At 48.6% G+C, this 20,292-nt stretch overlaps 1 protein-coding gene across 1 annotated transcript in view; it reads right to left on the bottom strand.

Moving 5' to 3' along the window:
* Nucleotides 1-319: 319 nt before the first annotated feature.
* KSR2 (kinase suppressor of ras 2) overlaps nucleotides 320-20,292 on the bottom strand; it is a gene marked incomplete at both ends in the record, with an annotated part of 397,529 nt that continues 377,556 nt past the window's right edge. The window contains 5 exons of the mRNA XM_082668163.1: nucleotides 320-457; nucleotides 1,686-1,815; nucleotides 8,277-8,408; nucleotides 12,955-13,088; nucleotides 14,097-14,193. Coding sequence (XP_082524289.1) covers nucleotides 320-457; nucleotides 1,686-1,815; nucleotides 8,277-8,408; nucleotides 12,955-13,088; nucleotides 14,097-14,193 — 631 coding nt within the window. The remainder of the gene's footprint in view (nucleotides 458-1,685; nucleotides 1,816-8,276; nucleotides 8,409-12,954; nucleotides 13,089-14,096; nucleotides 14,194-20,292) is intronic.

Raw genomic sequence — 20,292 nt, 5'->3', positions numbered from 1 at the left:
AGGTAGGGCTTGGTGGGTTCAGGGTACCACCTCATTGTGTGATGCTCAGACTTACTGGGGCATCAACCTTCATCAGGAGGAAACAGGCAATGAGGCAGCCATGGTAACCGCGGGGATCCAGGCCCTGTACGGCAGCCTCTAGGACCCAAATTGCAGAGGAGATTCCCCTGAACAGAAACACGGTGGGGAAGGGTAGTACGCTGGGGAGGGAGGTGGGTACACAGAAAGGAGACGGTTGGCAGAGGAGCTGGGGAGGGGAGCAAAAAGGTGACAAAGGCCAGAGGACAGGGCAGTGGGGAGAGATGCTAAGGGGGAACACTTACTCTGCAGACTTCCAGAAATGTCCAGGGTGAGACAGGCGGCGGTTTCGCTTTGGCAGTCTCTCCAGCATGTCCATAAGCTTGGTAAAGGTAGGTCTCTCTTCTTGTTCAAAGGCCCAGCAGAAGAGAAGAATGTCCTAAAAGAAATCAAGATGGTGATTTAACGTAACTAGTACCTTCTTGATTACTCCTTGACATCTCATTGGATTTGTCTGTTTGTCTACCCATTTGTTGCACTGCCAGATTCCTCCATCACCCATCCATCCAGCCACCCACCCATGCATCTATCCACCCACCCATCCATCTATCTATTCATCTCAGTCCATGTATTTATCCTTTATCTACCATCCAGCCATGCATCACTCATCCATTGCAACATCCTTTTACTCATCCACTTTCTGAGCCTATATAGCAAACTAGGTAAATCCTATTAGAGAAGGTCTGGGATACATTGAAATCAATAATGCTCCCCAAGGAGTTTCTTGGCATTTTTCTCAAAAAGGAGGGAGAAAAGGGAATCCTGAAGCTTCTATCCACATCCTAATATTATAAGCGCCCTCAAAGTCACAGACAGGAAAATTACTCTTAGTAATTGCCTCACTTGAGAAAGGAAATCTAGAGACAGGTAATCCTTAAAAACATACCGGATAATTATGCCTTCCCTGACACATCTAGCTTCTGATCAAAACAGGATTCTTCCTGATGTGTTTTAGAGGATGATTACTAATTTATACTCAGGCTTCTCTGTTTCCACATGTCTTGTTCTGAGTTGGATAATGCCTTAAAAATTTTATGGAGATCCAAATAAAATTAGAATCATTAATACCAGTGATATCTTTTTTTTTTTTTTTCGATATGCGGGCCTCTCACTGTTGTGGCCTCTCCCGTTGCGGAGCACAGGCTCCGGACACGCAGGCTCAGTGGCCATGGCTCACAGGCCCAGCTGCTCTGCGGCATGTGGGATCCTCCCGGACTGGGGCACGAACCTGTGTCCCCTACATCGGCAGGTGGACTCTCAACCACTGCGCCACCAGGGAAGCCCCTACCAGTGGTATCTTAATGTATGTCTTTAAAAAATAACAGAAAAAGAGGGATTCACTGGTTCTACTAGGCTCAGCAATCCCTTGCTGGGAAAAACCTGGCCAAGTGTTACTGTGCCCTGATAGTAGGAACCTGAATTGCAGGCACAGTTCAAAAGCTTTGCCTTCTAAGCTCCACATGATCACCTGACGAGTCTGTGCGCAGGCTTTCTGTCACCCTCCAGGAAAGCGTTTGCAACCTTATTAACATGCAGGAAAAAGAAGGCCCAGAATCGTGTCTGCTTCTCCCCTCATCCCCCAGGCCTGGCACTATCCCGGGACTTACCGAGATTTCTTTTCCCATGCCAATCTGGCTGAGGTTGGGTTTCATGCCTGTGCCCATTTGCCAGATTATTGCCTCTGCTGGTTGGGTCTTGAAAGGCCACTCTCTGGCATGGAGTTCATACCAGATTGTCCTGTTGGCAGACATTGTTAAAGGGTGTGATACGTCCCTCGCAACTCCGTGTCCCCTTACCAACACGCGCCCACCCAGTCAGCCTGCTGGCTAACCACTCTGGCCCCCTAGTTTCTGCCTCACAGGGCTGGTGTTCTGCTACCTAAGATGTACATAAAGCTTTGTCAATGTCTTAGAAGTCATGCTTATCCCAGGATATCTTCTCTGGTGCCTGAATTAAAATGAATCAAAAGCTAGAACCTGAACAGTCTAATATAATGCGGCTAGGATCTCTGACCCCATGCCTGTAATTTTAGGAAACTATTGTAAGGGGAATATAAGGGATACAGACAAAAACTCAATGACAAGGATCTTCTGTACACCATTATATAGAACACTGAAAAAAGTAGCAATAACACAATTGTTCAATAACAAGAATTGACACTCCCTAACACCATACACCAAAAAAACTCAAAATGGATTAAAGACCTAAATGTAAGGCCAGACACTATCAAACTCTTAGAGGAAAACATAGGCAAAACACTCTGACATAAATCACAGCAAGATCCTTTTTGACCCACCTGCTAGAGAAATGGAAATAAAAACAAAAATTAACAAATGGGACCTAATGAAACTTAAAAGCTTTTGTACAACAAAGGAAACCATAAACAAGACAAAAAGGCAACCCTCAGAATGGGAGAAAATATTTGCAAATGAAGCAGCTGACAAAGGATTAATCTCCAAAATATACAAGCAGCTCACGCAGCTCAATAACTAAAAAACAAACAACCCAATCCTAAAATGGGCAGAAGACCTAAATAGACATTTCTCCAAAGAAGACATACAGACTGCCAACAAACACATGAAAGAATGCTCAACATCACTAATCATTAGAGAAATGCAAATCAAAACTACAATGAGGTATCATCTCACACCAGTCAGAATGGCCATCATCAAAAAATCTACAAACAATAACTGCTGGAGAGAGTGTGGAGAAAAGGGAATCCTCCTGCACTGTTGGTGGGAATGCAAATTGATACAGCCACTATGGAGAACAGTATGGAGGTTCCTTAAAAAACTAAAAATAGAACTACCATACGACCCAGCAATCCTCCTACTGGGCATATACCCTGAGAAAACCGTAATTCAAAAAGATACATGTACCACAATGTTCACTGCAGCACTATTTACAATAGCCAGGACATGGAAGCAACCTAAGTGTCTATCGACAGATGAATGGATAAAGAAGATGTGGCACATCTACACAATGAAATATTACTCAGCCATAAAAAGGAATGAAAGTGAGTTACTTGTAGTGAGGTGGATGGACCTAGAGTCTGTCATACAGAGTGAAGTAAGTCAGAAAGAGAAAAACAAATACCGTATGCTAACACATATATATGGAATCTAGAAAAATTGCACTGATGAACCTAGTGGAGGGCAGGAATAAAGACGCTGATGTAGAGAACGGACTTGAGGTCATGGGGGGAGGGGCAGGCTGGGACGCAGTGAGAGAGCAGTATCGACATATACACACTACCAAATGTAAAACAGCAATGGGAAGCTGCTGCACAGCACAGGGAGATCAGCTCGGTGCTTTGTGACCACCTAGGGGGGTGGGATAGGGAGAGTGGGAGGGAGACGCAAGCGGGAGGGGATATGGGGATATATGTACACATAAAGCTGATTCACTTTGTTGTACGGCAGAAACTAACATCACATTGTAAAGCAATTAGACTCCAATAAAGATTAAAAAAATAACTGGTTACATGTATTATGGTAAATCCATAAACTAAGATATTTATTATTATTATTATAACATTTCAAAGAAATTTTGCTGACATAAAAAATGCTCAAAATATAATTTTAAGTGAAAAAAGCAGGACACAAAACTGTATATAAGGTATGTTATGCTTTTTAAATACCACTATATATGTATGGACAGGAGAATAAGAGCAACACAGCAAACGTTAACAAGGGCTCCCTCTCAGTGATAGAAAGGACAGAATTTTTTTCTATTATATTTGTGTGTTCTAAGAAGGAAACTTCCTTTGAAATAGTGGAAAGAAAAAAAAAAACAATCTGAGGGTCAGACTGCCTTGGGTTCAAGTCCTGATTCTATTCTATGCTAGTAATATGTCACTGGGTAGGTTGCTTCCCTTCTGAATCCAGGTTTCCCTACTTGCCAAATGAGAATGATGATAAAACTGCAGTGGAAGAATGTTTATCTGGGAGGCTGAATGCCAGAACAACTCGATGCCGGAATTATTCTAGAGAGATCGACTATGTTATCGTCTGTTTCATAAATCACGACGTTGTAATGATGGAAGAAACGACTGCCTGCTGCAGTAAGCGGCACGTGGGGACGGATGGGGAGATGGGCTGGGCAGTGCCTAAGTGATGCTGGGAGGTGTGGGCGGCAGTGAGGACTATGGTGCATGTGTCGGGGTGTTCAGAGGATGCTGGGGTGTCACTGAGCTGTACGGTGGGGATAGGTCTCAACTCACTGAGAAGATTTCCCAACTCAGGGACTAACTGAAACCATCCTAAGAAATGATCTTTCTTCGAACCTAAGATAATTTATGTAAATTTGCTTTAAAGAACACGAAGCACTCAGTTACCCTTTTTACTGATAGAGGACTGTATCAAACCAGCTATTTCTAGGGTTCTGCCTCTCAGCATCTTCTCATCCCTCTGGGGCGAGGAGGGGTGGTGATGCTCAGGTGTTGGGATGTTGAGTTAGGTGGTCAGGAAGTTCTCAAGTTACATGCGGGATGATTCTAGTTCTTTTCGTCATAAACAATAACACTTATTGAGTTTTCACTCTGCGCTAGACACTAATCTTAGCCTTTTGTATTTACTGTGATTATGGGGGAGGTGTATTAGCATGGCTTTTACTCTGATGTTCTGCTATCTGGGGCCTTGCTGACCCTGGCGGGACTGCCCCTCCCAGGGCTAGCCAATTCCTAGAGATAGTAAAGGACTGACCTGTAAGTGTGCTTTTCATATGCACACTAAACAATCCAAAGTCCTCCACCATCCCTCCGTCTCCTCTATCAGGCTCAGGGCCAATATTCCCCTTCCCTACTCAGGACAGCCCCCATACCCCAGAGCCCACTGAAATTAGTTAAGCTAGCCAATGCTAAGCCTGCTTACCCTGTCTCGCCCCTTCCTTCCCGAGAAAACCACAATAACGGCTCTTGCCCACATTTTCTTCCTGCTCCCTCTGCCTCCTGACTGACCCTGGTGTTTCCCCGTGTGGCCCTGCGTCGTATGATGTGCCCTCTCCTTCTGGGGACTGTGAATAACAAACTATCCAGTGGTAGTTGTTTCCTGATCTATTGGCCTCATCAAACCCGAATAATAATTAAACCCACATTTTAAACAAGAAGTGCTATTATCAGCTCCATTTTACAGCTGGGGAAACTGAGGCTCACAAAGGTTACATACCTTACCCAGGGTCATACAGCAAAATAAGAGGTATAGCCAGAGTTGAAGCCATCTGACTACAGAATTACACCACTGGCCATTATGCTATACTGAGAAACCTACACTCCATCCCATTTGAGCGTCCTTTGTAATTGGGGCAGTGAACTATTTGGGAGGGCAACCCTCTAGTTGATGGTTGGGGCCTAGTGAAGGAGGCACACACAGAGTGTAGGCACCACTCATGTGAAGGGGGGAAGGGAGCCTATCAGGAGCTTGGCCTTGTGCTGTGTGCCTTACAGGTGTTTTCTCATTCAATCCTTAGAACATCTCAGTGGGCTTTATTATCTTTAATTTATGGCTGAGGGAAGTAGGGCTTTGAGTAGTGAAATGACTCTCAAGCCTGGGGGCTCTGCGGTTTAAAGCTCCAACCCTGGGGTCAGGATGTCCCAAGTTTGACTCCCAGCTCCACTGCTAATTACCATAAGGCAAGTCACTAAGCCACTCGGAACCTCAGTTTCCTCATCTGTCAATTGGGAACAATGGTACCTGCTTCAAAGTGTGCTTCTGAAGATGCCATGAGGCAGCACCCATCACAGACTTAACACGGTGCTCAATACACTTTTAAGGCCCATTTTTGTTCAAAGTCGTGCCCCAGCATGATGTTCCCAGGCAACAAGATGCAGCTAATTGGCAGGAAACCGGGAGCACCAGGCCCCTCGGAACTCAGCAGTGTCAGGAATAAAAGCCTCATTAAAACTTCCTTTCAAACCTAACTTTCAAGAGAAACGCGCTTGAAGGGGAAAAAAATTGCTAAAGATTAAAACTCCAGTGGAAAACCAATTACTTACTTTGGTACATTTTGTTAATTACATTCTTTTTTTCTTTTGCTAAACTGATAGTAAAATATACCAACTTAATTATTGCAATTTGGTTTCAGATAACAATATCTAACTAGATAAAGATTTGGGCATAAACTAATCAGGGCAAGTGACAGCCTCTTAAGGGGCCCAAGTGACAGATGGCGAGGATCCTGATGTGGCCGCAAACACTGCCCCCACCCCGATTTATAGAGAGCACGCAGCAGGGGTGCTTTTCCGGGGAAGATATTCTCTGTAACATCTCTTGGTGGCGCTAAATCTAACTGCACACATCTGCAAGCCTCCAACTTTCCCAAACAGCTTTCCCAGCTTATCTCTGCCAGTCCATGTAACCGCCCCCGCGGTCGGTCGAGGTAAGGTGAGGATTAGCACGGCCATCTGAGGGACAGGTGCGCGGAAGCCTTCCTGCTGCACCTTCTCAGAGCGTCCGGATCTGCATCTCAGGGCTGTGCCCTGGACCCTCTCTCCCTCCTCTGTACTTTCAAAGACACCTCATCCCCTCCCACGGCTGCAGTCACTCTCTTGGCCGCCAAGTCCTGAACTCTTCTTTCCCAAACTTAAAATGTGTGGCTTCAGCCGCCTTCTGGTTGCTCCCCTCGGCTGTCTCCAAGGCGGCTCACACTCACTGTGTCCGAATCTGCTCTCTCTGCCTTTCTGGCGTGGCCCAACCCTGCCCCACCTCCAGGGTCTCTACTTTGGGGAATGACACTACTCTCTGCCAAGTTGCTTCAGGCAGATATCTGGCATCACCCACATTTAAACCAACAATCAAGCCCTATCACTTCCACCCGCAAAATGCTGCTTCTTATGTCCAATCCCAGCTTTCACACCCACTGGCACTGATTCAGCAGAGAATCTCAGCATCTCCCCCCTGGGTTGGTCAACTGGCCCCAATCTTGTCCTTCTCCTTTCCGTTTTCAACACAGTAGTGATTGTTCTAAAGCTCAGAGTGTGATTATGTGCTCAATACACTTTTAAAAGTCACTCTCCTGCTCAGTAACCATCAGTGGCTCCCTACTGCCCTGAAGATGAAAACTCCTTAACTCAGCCTCTAGGTCCCTGCAGAATGCCTTCTTTCCTCTCTAGTCCCTCATCTCACCACCCCAGGCTCATTTTTTCCTGATTCTCCATCCATCAGCTTCATCTTCTTCCCTCCACTCCTGCTCCCCACATATTCCTCCATTGTGGGCAATTTGTTCTTTTTCACCCTTGTTGCTTTTCATATGCTCCTTCTATCTGGAACACTTCACCTTACCCTCACCTGGACTACTTACACTCAATCTTTAACACAGGCTCAGGAGTCACCTCCTCCGGGAAGCTCTCTCTGATCTCCCAGGTTGGATTTAGTTCCTCCTTTCTTCCCACAGTCCTGTGTTTATCCCCAGCATAGCACTTATCACAGAATTTTGTAAAAAAACCTGTTTCCTTGTCTGTCTTCCACCAGACAAGAGAGAATAGGGACCTATGGTGGTTTTAAAATGTCCACAAATTGTTTGATATTCCTTCCTGTAAAAAGTAGAGCTTAATTCCCCTCCCTGTGATTTGCTGACTTGCTTCTAACAAACAGAATACGGTAGAAGTGACGATGTACAATTCCTGCGACTAGGTCATAAAGGCAATGCAGCTTCTTGCCGCCGTGTTGTGAGGTCCCTCAAGCAGCCTTTGGAAAGGTCTGTGTGGTGAGGAACTGAGGCCTCCTGCCAACAGCCATGTGAGCAGGCCACCTTGGAAATGGATCCTCAGCCTGTCAAACCTTCAGATGAGACCGCAGCCCTGGCCAACATCTTGACTGCAGCCTAATGCAAGATCCTGAGCCAGTTCAGAACCACGCCCAAATTCCTGGCCACAGAAACTTGAGATAATAAAGGTCGTTTTAAGCCACTAAGTTTTTGACAATTTGTTAAGAACAGGCACCCAGTAAATAGCTATTGCACGAATGAATGAATGAATCAGGTAACTTGCCATGGTCACACAACCAGTTAGAAACCAGGCACGAAGGTTTGCTAGGGTCTCTCTACTACAGCCCACTCAGATCCCCCCTAACTCACCCAGAAATCCAGCCACCTCTTCCTCCGCAGACAGATGCCCTGTCCCTTCCAGAAGCACTAAGGGAATGTTTTGGGAAGTGCCCCTCTGCCCAGGCTGGGGCTCTCAAAAGCCAGAGTGGGCCACCTACCCAAGCGCAAAGACGTCCGAGTGTTTGGAGAAGGGGAGCTTGTCTTCCTCTGTGTCAGGAGACAGCTGGCGGATGATCTCCGGGGCCAAGTGGCACAGCCAGCCGCTCTGGATACGCAGCTTGTCATCACGCCTGGAGAAGCAAAGCACAGAGTGAGCCCCGTTTCACAGCCCAGGGAGGACCAGTCCTCCATCACGGACCCCAAGTCCCTGGACCATCTCTGCTGGCTTTCTTGTGTTCCTCCCCCATCCCTAGCCCCCCATCAAGCACTGCCTGACCTTGTACTTGAGGCCAAGACTCAGTGGGAGGTGCAGGAAAGGCTGATCTGGACAGAGACACCCAACACCCAAACAGTCATCGTGTCCCTTCGCCTCTGAGGCGCCCCCTTCTCCATCTTCATTTAACAAATACAGCCGATTCTTGTTATTTGTGGCGCTTATGTTCTATAAAGTCTCAGCAAACACTGAATTAGTGAAAACTGAGTTTTTGCTCCTGGAGGAAATGTATATATACACACGCATGCACACATCTCAAAAAGATTATAATCTTAAATCCTGAAAACAATTCATCCTAGTCTATTTTATTTTACACAAGAGAAAACGAGGCTCAGAAGTATTACGTGATTTGCCCTGAGGCTGCCCCACTACCAGGGGGCAGAATTGCAAAACCCATCCAACTGGCCCCAGAGCTGGAGCTCCTTGCCCCGCACTGCACCATCCCTTCTCCACCCTCTGGTCATCGCTGATGAGAGCTGAAACAAAACTGCACAGCGTCCTCTCCTTGGACCTCAGCTGGGAACATGTGCATCAGTTGACTCAAGTTTTTCACCACCCTGTACATGGCCACGAATGACTGTGAATGTGCTGTGAGTATTGATTTGGGGGTTACAAATAAATTTTAGCGAGTAGGTGAATTTGCAGATATGGAATCCGTGAATAATGAGGACCGACTGTATTTATGAGCACCCGCTCTGCCTAGGCTCTGTTCTCTGCACTGGGACCACAGCAGTGAACAAGACTGACAAAGTCCCTGCCCTCCTGGAGCTTGTACTTTGGTAGGGGAAAGTGATGACAAATGAATTATCTAAATAGGAAAGATTAAAATAGGAGAATGTGTCAAAGATAAGAGGGAGCTGACTTTAGGTACAATGTGAGCTAAGATTTTCAGATTTTCATGACATAAAGGATCCAGCCACGCGAGCAAGGAGAAGCGTATTCCAGGCAGGAGATCATGACCTAAAGGATCCAGCCATGCAAACAAGGAGAAGCGTATGCCAGGCAGAAGATCATGACATAAAGGATCCAGCCATGCGAACAAGGAGAAGCATATGCCAGGCAGAAGGTCATGACATAAAGGATCCAGCCATGCGAGCAAGGAGAAGAGTATTCCTAAGATTTTCATGACATAAAGGATCCAGCCATACAAACAAGGAGAAGAGTATTCCAGGCAGGAGAGAAGTTAGGACAAAGGCCCAAGGCAGGCCCTCTTTGGGGTGTTCTAGAAACCCCAAGAACATCAGTGTAGTGGGGACATATCATGCTACCCCACTGGCATGACCAGGCCCTGAGGGGTGGGGTGGAGTGGAACGCTGTTGCCAAAAGGGCAAACGTCCCTGTTCCCATCTCATCCAACAGCCCCTTCCGCCTCCTCCTGACTCACTGGGGCAGTGGAGGTTTGGAATTGTAGGGCTGGGCCAGGAAGGAGGGTGCTGGCCACTCGCTAACCATCATCCTGGGGCGGACGTGAGCATGTGCCTAGAGGGGGCTGGAAGCCAGGCCTGGCACAGACACCCTGGGGTGTCCTGTTCCCATGGTGATGGACCCATCGGTGACCAACCCAAATCATCTTCATTATGGTTATTATTATGATCAATAACAGCCTGTGGGCAACTGTCATGATACCACTGGCATCTCAAATGACACCTTTTCTGGACGATGGTAGAACAGCTGTAGGCAAGGCAATGCCGGGGACGGGCTCAGGGGAAGCTCTGGCATCTGTATGGATGTTCAGGACGTGCTCACTTTACTGCTACCCCCACCCCTGCCCCAGGCTCGGCTGAGCTCCCCTTTCTGGGCACCCAGCACTGTCAATGCCCCAAGGTCTAACTGAGGGAAGGGTAGGAAGGCAAGTAACTCCTGCTGAGTACCTCCTGTATGTCAGGCTGTCCACCCAACTTAATTCTTATGTGCCCACAATCAGGTGGATATCACCCCTGTTCTATGGGTCAGGAAATAGCCTCAAAGAGCTTAAGTGACCCTCCCAAAGCCATGAAGGTAACAAGGGGAAGAACTAACATCCGTTTGATTGCAAGTCTTTAAAACTCCAGCGACTAAACTCCTAACCACAATTCCACACGAATTCTATAGCACACCATTTGGGAGCAAAGTTCTGAACTAAGCCCTATTTTCCCTCCAACAGGGAAAAAAGCACAGGAAGCCACCAATGGCTACTCCTGGGTAGCCAGACGCTGTGGATCTCTGGTTGGGAGAGATTGCTGAGGGCTCCCTGGCCTCTTGCAACACCAACTGGGTTTGCGTTGACAGCCAGGCTGGGGCACGGTGGGGGCGGGGGCAGTGTGCTGTCTGGGCGACAAGGCCAGAAGCCACCTTGCCCTTGACTTGCACTCCCTTCCTGGTTGACACTGGGCCTTCATGAATGAGCTGAAGGTCATTCCTTTTCCCTTTGCTTTCTCGTCTCCCTGTGGCTTCAGAAAACCATGAATCTAAAGGGAAAAAATCAGGAATTTCCCTGGTGGCGCAGTGGTTAAGAATCCGCCTGCCAATGCAGGGGACACGGGTTCAAGCCCTGGTCCGGGAAGATCCCACATGCCGCGGAGCAGCTAAGCCCGCAAGCCACAACTACTGAACCCGCATGCCACAACTACTGAGCCCGCGTGCCACAACTACTGAAGCCCACACTCCTAGAGCCTGTGCTCCACAACAAGAGAAGCCACCACAATGAGAAGCCTGTGCACTGCAACAGAGTAAACCCCACTCGCCACAACTAGAGAAAGCCTGCATGCAGCAACAAAGACCCAACGCAGCCAAAAATAAATAAATAAATAAATTTTAATAAATAAATAAAGGGAAAAGATCAGAGGCCCTCTGGTTTTTGGGGGAGAAGCCCCTGACAAGGAGAAAGCGTGTGGACCTGCCACCAGGAGGGAGGAATCTGATTTTTTTTTTTCTTAAGAGCCTTGAGCTAGGTTGAAGACAACGCCTGCTAAACCTCTTGTCTTGACACAAGTACTTGGGCTCATAGTGATGTCAACAACTGCTTCCTCTGTCGTTGGCCTGGGGCAATGGAAACAGGGAGGGAGCGATTCCCCAACCAGTAAACTGGAACCTAAGTGGGTTCTTGGCTTCTTGGGTTCTGACTTGATGACTCTCTCCATCTATCCACTGATCCGTTTGTTAATTTCCTGTCTACTTACTTTCTTATCTTAGGGACTAGATGTAGTTTTGGAGATGAACCTCTTTGGGTGGAGTAAACTCTAAAAAAACCCTTAAGCTTCTGTTTGTTACTACAACACACAGGAACAGCTAGATCTGGCTCCACCGCATTTCAGAGGGTCTGACTGAGATTCAAGGTATTACAGAGCATGAACAAAATTCACTTTGTTGGGGGGCTCCTGGGTGTACCTCAAAGGGATCAGGGATTCTCCAAAGCAGCTGAAATGGAAGTACAATGAGAGAAACCAGGGCTTGGGGGGTGCTGCCTTTCTGGAGAGACGTACCATTTGTTGAAAGAGGCACGATTAGAGAGAACATGCTGGGTTTAAAGTGTGTGTGTGTGTGTGTGTGTGTGTGTGTGTGTGTGTCACACACTCCAAGTTAAAAGTCACAAAGGGCAGACCTTCTGAATTGGGATCAGGCTGCTTTTCACATGGTCAACTCAAGGTAGCTTGCTCCAGGGTGAGTGGTGGCTGAGAGTTTATTACTTAACAATAGTTAATGACCCTCCTGGGTGATACTGAGGAGGTATAAGCAAATTAATGCTAATTACAACAACTCCACGGAAGCCACTGGCTTGGCCAGAAAGTTCGTTCGGGTTTGCCCATAAGATGGTACAGAAAAGCCCGAACGAACTTTTTGGCCAACCCAGTATTCTTTGTAGTGCTTGATGTGCTCCAGGCCTTGTGCTGGATGCTTGCTGTGTGTTGTCTTATTCTACCCTCGTAATGACCCTCTGAGGCAGGAATCATCACACCCACCATTTTTCTTGCAGGAAAGTGAAGGCACAGTTCGTAAGTGGCAGAGTCAAGTTGGGCCCCGGGTGGGTCTGACTTTCAATCCCTTGCTCTTAACTACACTCCTGCTGTGCTAAACCAACGGGATTCATAAGAACACTTTGAGCAACGGTGCTTGGGGGAGCCCAGCTTCCATGTGCGTGCTTGGAGTAAGGAGAGTGTCTTCCAGTGAAACTCAAGGGCAAGGGCGTTGCAGGATTGAAGCATGCTTTGTGCCCATTCAAAGGCGCCATTTCCAAGACAGGCCCCATGGGACTCAGAGTGTGACCCGGGCACCCGCACTGCATCATGGGCTCAGCAGCCTAGCCGCGCAGCTAAGCGACCTCGGGTCCAGCATCACGTCTAGGTCACTGAAGCCATCTGGGCGACTTCTCATCCCCTGACCGTCATCTGTCAAGAACCCCTCTGGGACCTCCTACCACCTCTCACCTGCCAGCCTGCAGCACCCCGGAAATGCTGAAGAGCCCAAAGTCTGTGATCACCACTTTGCCGTTGTCGTAGAAGACGTTCTTGGACTTGAGGTCCTTGTGCAGGATTCCCTTGGCGTGGAGGTAGCCCATGCCCTGCAAGAAACAAGGGCACAGGGAGCTGCCAGAGGACACCCACGCGCTCACGGCCAGCCTGGCTCGGGGTCACGATTCACACGCCCTGCCCTTCCACTGAAACCGCACTGAACAGCTGCAGATCTGGGACCCAAATGCCAAGGTGTGCAGGTGGGGTGGAGAAGGCATGGCGAGTGGGAACAGGCAGGGTCCCCAAGACAGAAATCTGCCACCCCCCTCACATCATAGCAAAACCATCTCCATCTAAGCTCTTCTGCTTCCTGAAGAAGAAACGAAGGAAGGTCTCCCCAGAGGGAGAGGGGCGGGGACAAACCTGAAAAGAGGCCCCCAGAGTAAGGAATCCCATCGGCCATGTTCTCCACTTCCATTCTGCAAAATAACTTATCTGCAGGAGACTTGCTCCTTAGATCTACTTAACCCACACAACTGCAGAATTTCACTGTGCGCCTCAAGAGACATATCACAAGGCGATAATCAAGAACATGGAGAAGGGGCTGTGGGAGGTCAAGCTTAAGGGTGAAACGTCTAGATTCCTCTCTTTGCCTTAATGAGCAGTCACATTTTTATTTCTTTTTGCAGCTCAGTCCTGACACTTCCGATGGGAAATAACAACCTGAAGACCATGGACTAATGAGGCGCCCGCCAGAGAACAGGTGTTCCTGTTTGTTTCAATCCCAAACAACACCAATTTGATGCCTCCCCAGCAGCTGTGGAGAGAGAGGGCTTACCTTCATGGGAATTCAAGGCTTCAAGGGGTAAGGGAGTTTATCAATGAGAAGAGTCCCTCCCCCCGCCCCGGGTCTCTGCACACACCCAATTATCATGATGATGGGGCACCAGATGGAAACCAAACATTAGTAGACCATCCCTCATGCTTGTATCTGGCCTGGTATCGTGCAGGTCAAGTTTAATCGCTTTTAAGCCCAGACTGTTGATCTGAAGCCAGACCATGAGTCTCAGGAGGGGTCTTTCTGAGGTTCAGGGAGGAGGCCCCAGACCCTACGGTACCTTCACAATTTCTTGGGCAATCTGCCTCGTTTTGTTGACATCCAAGACGATCTTGGCATCCCTGACCACAGAATAGAGTGTCCGGCCCTTACAGAGGCTGGAAAGCAGAAGGACACAATTAATTGTGGGCAGTTGTTGCGATAAGCGCCACACACAACGGTTATTAAAAGTGACACATAGAGGGAATTCCCTAGCGGTCCAGTGCTTAGGACTCGGTGCTTTCATTGCCGGGACCCGCGTTCGATCCCTGGTTGGGGGAAAAGGATCCCGCAAGCCACGCGGCACACACACACAAAAGTGACACATAGAGAGTGGGTGTGTGTGGACGTGCCACTATTATGCCTGTGAGATACTAAGCCACCACAGCCTTGCACTGGACCTCAGTTCTGGTTCTGGGAGCAACTCCTTTGGTGTTCTTTAGCATCTTTATCAGCTATCCCCAGCATCCAAGGACACGTGCAGAGTCTAGCCTAGCCCAGAAGCAGGCTTTGCCACGTACCGTCTAACACAGGCTCTCACAGGCAAAAATCTGCTTGTAAACTGATAACTTCTGGGGTCCTCAGACAGCACTCAGACGGCACTCTGCCGGCCCCTCAGCCCAGCTGCTCTCACTTGCCAGGATCCACTGGTGTGTGGGGAAAGTGATGAAAGACCAGCGAAGCGGTCGCTGATGTGTGCTAAGTACCATCAGTGAATAATGTATTCAAGCCTTTAGACAGGGGTGTGTAAACACCAGTAACACTCCCCCAAAGCAGATGCCTGTCTGGATAGAGGGTTTTCAAACTATTTTCAGCCTCACTGAGCTCATTTCGAGGACCAGTGGTTCAAGATGAATGACAAGATGAAAAAGGACGTTATACAGTGACGGTAACACCTCATTTAATTGCCAGTGTGTTTACCCATCCTTTTCCTCTGCAATGAGCCTGAATCCTGGTGCACACAGACCAGGAACTCGATAAACAGTCCACAAATGAATGAGTGAATGAATCAACGAGTGAATGAATGAGTTCTAGATTCACCATAGCATTCCCCAGCCCCTAGCATCACGTCTGGTTCATCACAGCCAATATTGGCTGAAAGAAGAATGACATTAGGAAAGTTCATTTTCCATCTATGTCTAAATGATGGCATGAATTTTTCTTTTAATCTGTGACTTGATTGCTAAAATATTCTTGGCTTTGTATTCATTCGTTTAGTAGTTACCGAGCTCTGCTCTGGGCTTGAATTAGCTGAAATTGTGTGGTTATAGCCAGAACTCAGGTATCAGAGGGATCTGTTTGAATCCCAGCTCTGCTCTTTACTTAGCATGTGTCGTGTGTCTCTACATGGGTTACTTAACCTCTCTGGGCCTCAGATTCCTCATCTATCAAAGGGAACTAATGATACCCACCCACAGAGTTAGTATGAGGACCGAATGAGAGAAGGAGCAGGTGGGGAGTAGAGCACACTGGTTAGAACAGGGGCCCAGAGTCAGACTGTCTTAGAACTGTGGTTTGTCAGTCAGTGGCTGTGTGACCCTGGGCAGGAGAGCTAACCTCTCTGAGCCTCAGTTTCATTATCTGTAAAACGAGGCCGACAGTTTTTGCTTTACAAGGTTTCTTAGGAGAATCACACGGAATCAGGCGTGTCAAGGTGTAGGCAACTCTCCATGCCCAACACAGCAAGTATTCGTGAAACTCTGGCTATTGTGAGAGGTGCTGAATGATCAATACAATGGTGAACATACACACACTTGTGTGCAAGTTATTAATTAGTTACGTACTTATACACACATCACATCCTTCTGTCCGTCTATCACCTATCCACGTATCCACTTACCCACCATGCCACCTATAATCATCCATGATCTTCAACTGAGATTCGTTTCTTCACCTGCTTGAGGTGAGATTCCCAAGGTAGCTGACTCACAGGGAGCCTGATTCGCCCGCCTGTCCAGGGTTGCCCAGTAAGTCGGCGAGGGGCAGCCATGGTGACTCAGGGCTGTCCCCGCCTTGTTGTCTCAGGCACTGGGTTTGCTACTGCTGGAGGTGAGGTGGAGGGGGGCAGTGGGCTGCACAGCCAATTAGACCACAGTGATGTTTAAGTATTAGGATGGCGGAGACGGTGGGTGGATTCCCTGCCCTGGAGACTCTGTTCTTGAATAACCACCTACGCTCATGACAGGCCAGAGCCCAGAAGAAATATGTCCCCACTGCAGACGGCCAAGCAAACAGGCTCCAAGCCTCCCAGACTCTCAGTGTAACTGCATAGAAATTGCAGCCTCCAAACGTCCATCCCTGTCTCCTTCCCCTGCTCACATCCTCCTTTCCAGCCGCAGCTGCTGAAGTCTTTGCTTCTCTCACTACCTTATGGCATCTGGAGCCCCTGCACACGCGCGCACACACACACACACACACACACACACACACACACGCACACTGGCTGGTAAGATATCAACTGGTACGACCACAGCTTGGCACTTTTACTTAAGTGAAATATACAAATAAGCCATAACCAGCAATTCATCTCCTAAGTATGTATCCAGAAGGCATGCACACTCATGTTCACCTATAGACATGTACCAGAATGTACTAGAATATTCTAGAATGTTAATAGCAACCCATTCATAATAGCCCCAAACTGGAACCTACCCAAATGTTCACAGACAGAAAAATGGATAAATTATGATATATCCGTATAACAAAATATATTCATACTGGACTGTTAATAAGCAAATTACTGCTAACCGCAAAAGACATGAAGTTCTAAACCTAATGTTGAGCAAAAGAAGCCACACACACACTCAATGACTCCATTTATATAAAGTGCAAAAGCAGACAAAACTGGCCCATGTGTTAGAAGTCAGCACAGCAGCGACCCTGGTGGGTGGGGAGGATGGAGAGGGGGTGGGGGAGCTGGGGCAGGTGATGCTCTGCGTTTTGATTTGGGCGTTGGTTATATGGATGTGCATTTAGTGGAAATTAATCAGGCTGTGCTCTTAGGATCTGAACACTTTGGCAGGTACGTTATCCTTCCAAGAACAATTTACTTAAAAAAAAAAATCAGCGAGGAAAGGATGAACAATTAATCCAACAGCGTTAAGCTTTCAAATCGAAGCCAATATTGACACCCCAGGTAACTATTTCTAAACGCTTCACACAGCCCCGAGGGGCAGCATCCACAGGGGAATGAGGGGCTCCAGGCCTGGCTGTGCCGGCTCAGGTGTTTATCGGAGGCTGAGTTGAAGGTGAGGGCTGAGCTCTAAGCAGGAGCAGGCATTAGGCAGGTGTCCAGGGTGCCCAAGGCTCCAATTGTCCAGGCAAGTCAGTCCAACTATCCACGGCAACTGCTCCGAGCTCGGGATTTCTGTGGCTAACGCCAGTGCCCTAAAAGCTGCTTGTGCCTGGGTGGTGGGGAAGGGAAGCGAGGAGAGGATGAAGGTTGACTGAGCACATGTGGGACCTTTCTCACATCCAGGCATCCTTCCCAGCATCCCTGCAGGGTCCACGTTATCACCCACCTCTTACAGGTGAGAATGTGGAGACCCAGAGGGGTGGAGGACCTGCTCACGGGCACACGGCCATGGTGCCAGCCTGTTCCTGATCTCTCATCTCATCCATGGTGTGGGTACCCTGTTATTAGACATGATTTGGGGGCCATGAAAGAGACACACAGCCGAGGGAGCCCAAATCCCAACTCTACCATTTACTGCTTGTCGGGTGACCTCGGGAAGTGACTTCAACCTCAGCTTCCTCATCTGTAAAATGGGGACAACAGAAACAATACCAGCTCACGTGGACTGAGCCCTTTCTATGTGCCTGACACCAGCCTAAGCACAAGAGCCGCAGGAGGTGGGTGCTCTCGAGGTATTTCATTGATTCCAATGTGCATTTCCTCACATTGTAACTAACATCTCTGAAATCAGAATGTGTTTTGCATTCGATGACAGGTCACAGTTTCACGGGCTCGGCCCTTCTTTCTTTGTAGTACATAAAAGAAACGGCGCATATTCTAATGGACGGCATCTTTGATTTAATCAAGTTCAGGATCAGTCCCATTCCTACAGATGAGGGAACTGAGGCTCAGAGAGGTTAAGTAGAGCTGATGTGAACCCAGGCAGGCTGGCTCTAGAGTTCAGGCTCTTAACCCCCATCTTTTGTTTCTTAACAATTTTCTCAGACTCCAGCACATCACAGGCCCCCAGTGAATGGTAGCTACAACATCACTACTAACATCACCTATGGCAATGAAGATTAACGAGGTCCGCAGGCCTCAGTAGCAGAGTCAGTCTGGACGTCAAGAGAAGGTGTTTCAGGGGTTTAAGGATACATTTAGCACCTCTCTAGCTTCTGGGGCAGTAGGCCCAAGCACTAGTGTACACACAGTATCGCCCTCTGCAACAAAGATCATGTTTTTCCAAGAAGAGGAGCAAAACTGGGGATTTTCCACCTTATCTGCAGGTCAACATCTCTTCTGACCGTGGCCCCAGGCACCTCAAATGATGCTGTTTTTGACCCCATATCTCAGGTGACACAGTAAACCTATGGCCCAGATGGCAAGGCAAATGAAAGACGTTTGATGTAAACCAGCCTAAAAGAGGCTTGTCAGAAACAATGAGATAAAACCATCTAGAGGTTTCTCTCCAGGGGCCTCTGTCCAAACTGGCTCATTCTCCCAAAACAGCGGCTGGGAAAGAAACCTCGATGCCGTGGCGGCCGCTTCCTTTCTCTCCCGCAAACTCCTCAGCATCAAGGCCGGGGACCCAGGCCAGCGTGAATGGAACGGGAGCTGGGGGCCACGCCCTCTGAAGACCGACAGACCGGCTCTCAGCCCAGCTCTGCCCCCTGAGAGCCCACACGGCCCTGGGGACTAACTGTGCCTCCTCTGTGTCCATATCTGTAACTGTGGGTGTGGTCAACTCCATAACGGTCCCCCAAAGATATCCACACCCCAATCCACAGAAACAGTAAACATTTACATGGCAAAAGGGACTCTGCAGCTGTGATTAGATTAAGGTTCTAGAGGTGGAGGGATTACCCTGGATGACCAGGGTGGGCCCAACACGGCATCACAAGGAGCCTTATAAAAGGGAGGCGAGAGCCACAGGAAGGTGGCGAGTGAATCGAGAGGCAGAAGAGAGGCAGAGGGAGATCTGGGTACGGAAGAGGCAGCTGAGGGATGTTATGTGAGAAAGAACCACCCGGTCTTTGCTGGCTGTGCAGACAGAGGAAGGGGCTGCGGGCCAAGGAAGGCAGGCAGCCTGTGGAAGCTGGAAGAGGCAAGGGGCGGATTCTCCCCTAGAGCCCCAAGAACGGAAGGCAGCTCTTCGAGGCCTTGATTTTAACCCTGTGAGACCCATTTTGGACTTCGGACCTCCAGAGCTGAAAGATAGATTTTTGTTGTTCCAAGCCACTGAGTGTGGTAATCTGTTACTGCAGCAGTCAGGAACTAAAGCGGGGCATTAAGTACTGTCGCAGAGTGGGGCATGAGGGTGAAATGGGGTCACAGAAGTACAGTGCTTGGCCCAGCACCTGGCCAGAACAGGTGCTCCTTGAACATGGATCATATCATGGTTAATAATATTCTAATATTATTATTTCTAGTAATATTCTAATACTATTTCTGATAATAATGTTCTCCTGCCTGGATGACCACACTGCCCCTCATGGCTGCTCTGGCTTCCCCAATCCATTCTCCAGCCAGCACTCCGAGCGGTGGCTTCAAAACGCAAAGGTGACCAAGTCACTCCCCAGTGCCCTCTGGATAGAGGCCCAACTCCTCCAGCGCCCAAAGGCCCTGCACAGTCTGGGCCCTGCAGACAGCTCCACCCCTTCACTCACAGAGCTCCAGCCACACCAGCCTACCTCAGGGCCTTTGCTCGGGTCGTCTCCTCAGCCAGCAACGCTCTCCCCATCTGTCCTCAAAAGCCTCCCCAGCTAGGTCCCTATTCCCGTCAGACCCCGTGGCACTGTGCACTCCATCCTTGCAGCCCTTGTCATGGCTGTCATTGTACACGTGTCAGCTGGAGTCTTTGCTTAGAGGCTGTCTCTCCCTCCAGACGGTACACACCGCGAAGGCAGGGCCTAACCTATCTGGTTGCTGCTGTACTCCCAACACACACAAGCTTCTGAAGGAACGAATGGATGCAATGCTACAGCTGCTTCCCACGGCCAGGCCTCCTCTTCCAGGATTCCAGGGAGTGACAGTCCCATCAGAC

This window comes from Grampus griseus (genome assembly GCF_964374135.1).
Source record: "Grampus griseus genome assembly, chromosome: 12".
NCBI lineage: Eukaryota > Metazoa > Chordata > Mammalia > Artiodactyla > Delphinidae > Grampus > Grampus griseus.
This window is presented reverse-complemented; position numbering and strand designations above follow the sequence as displayed.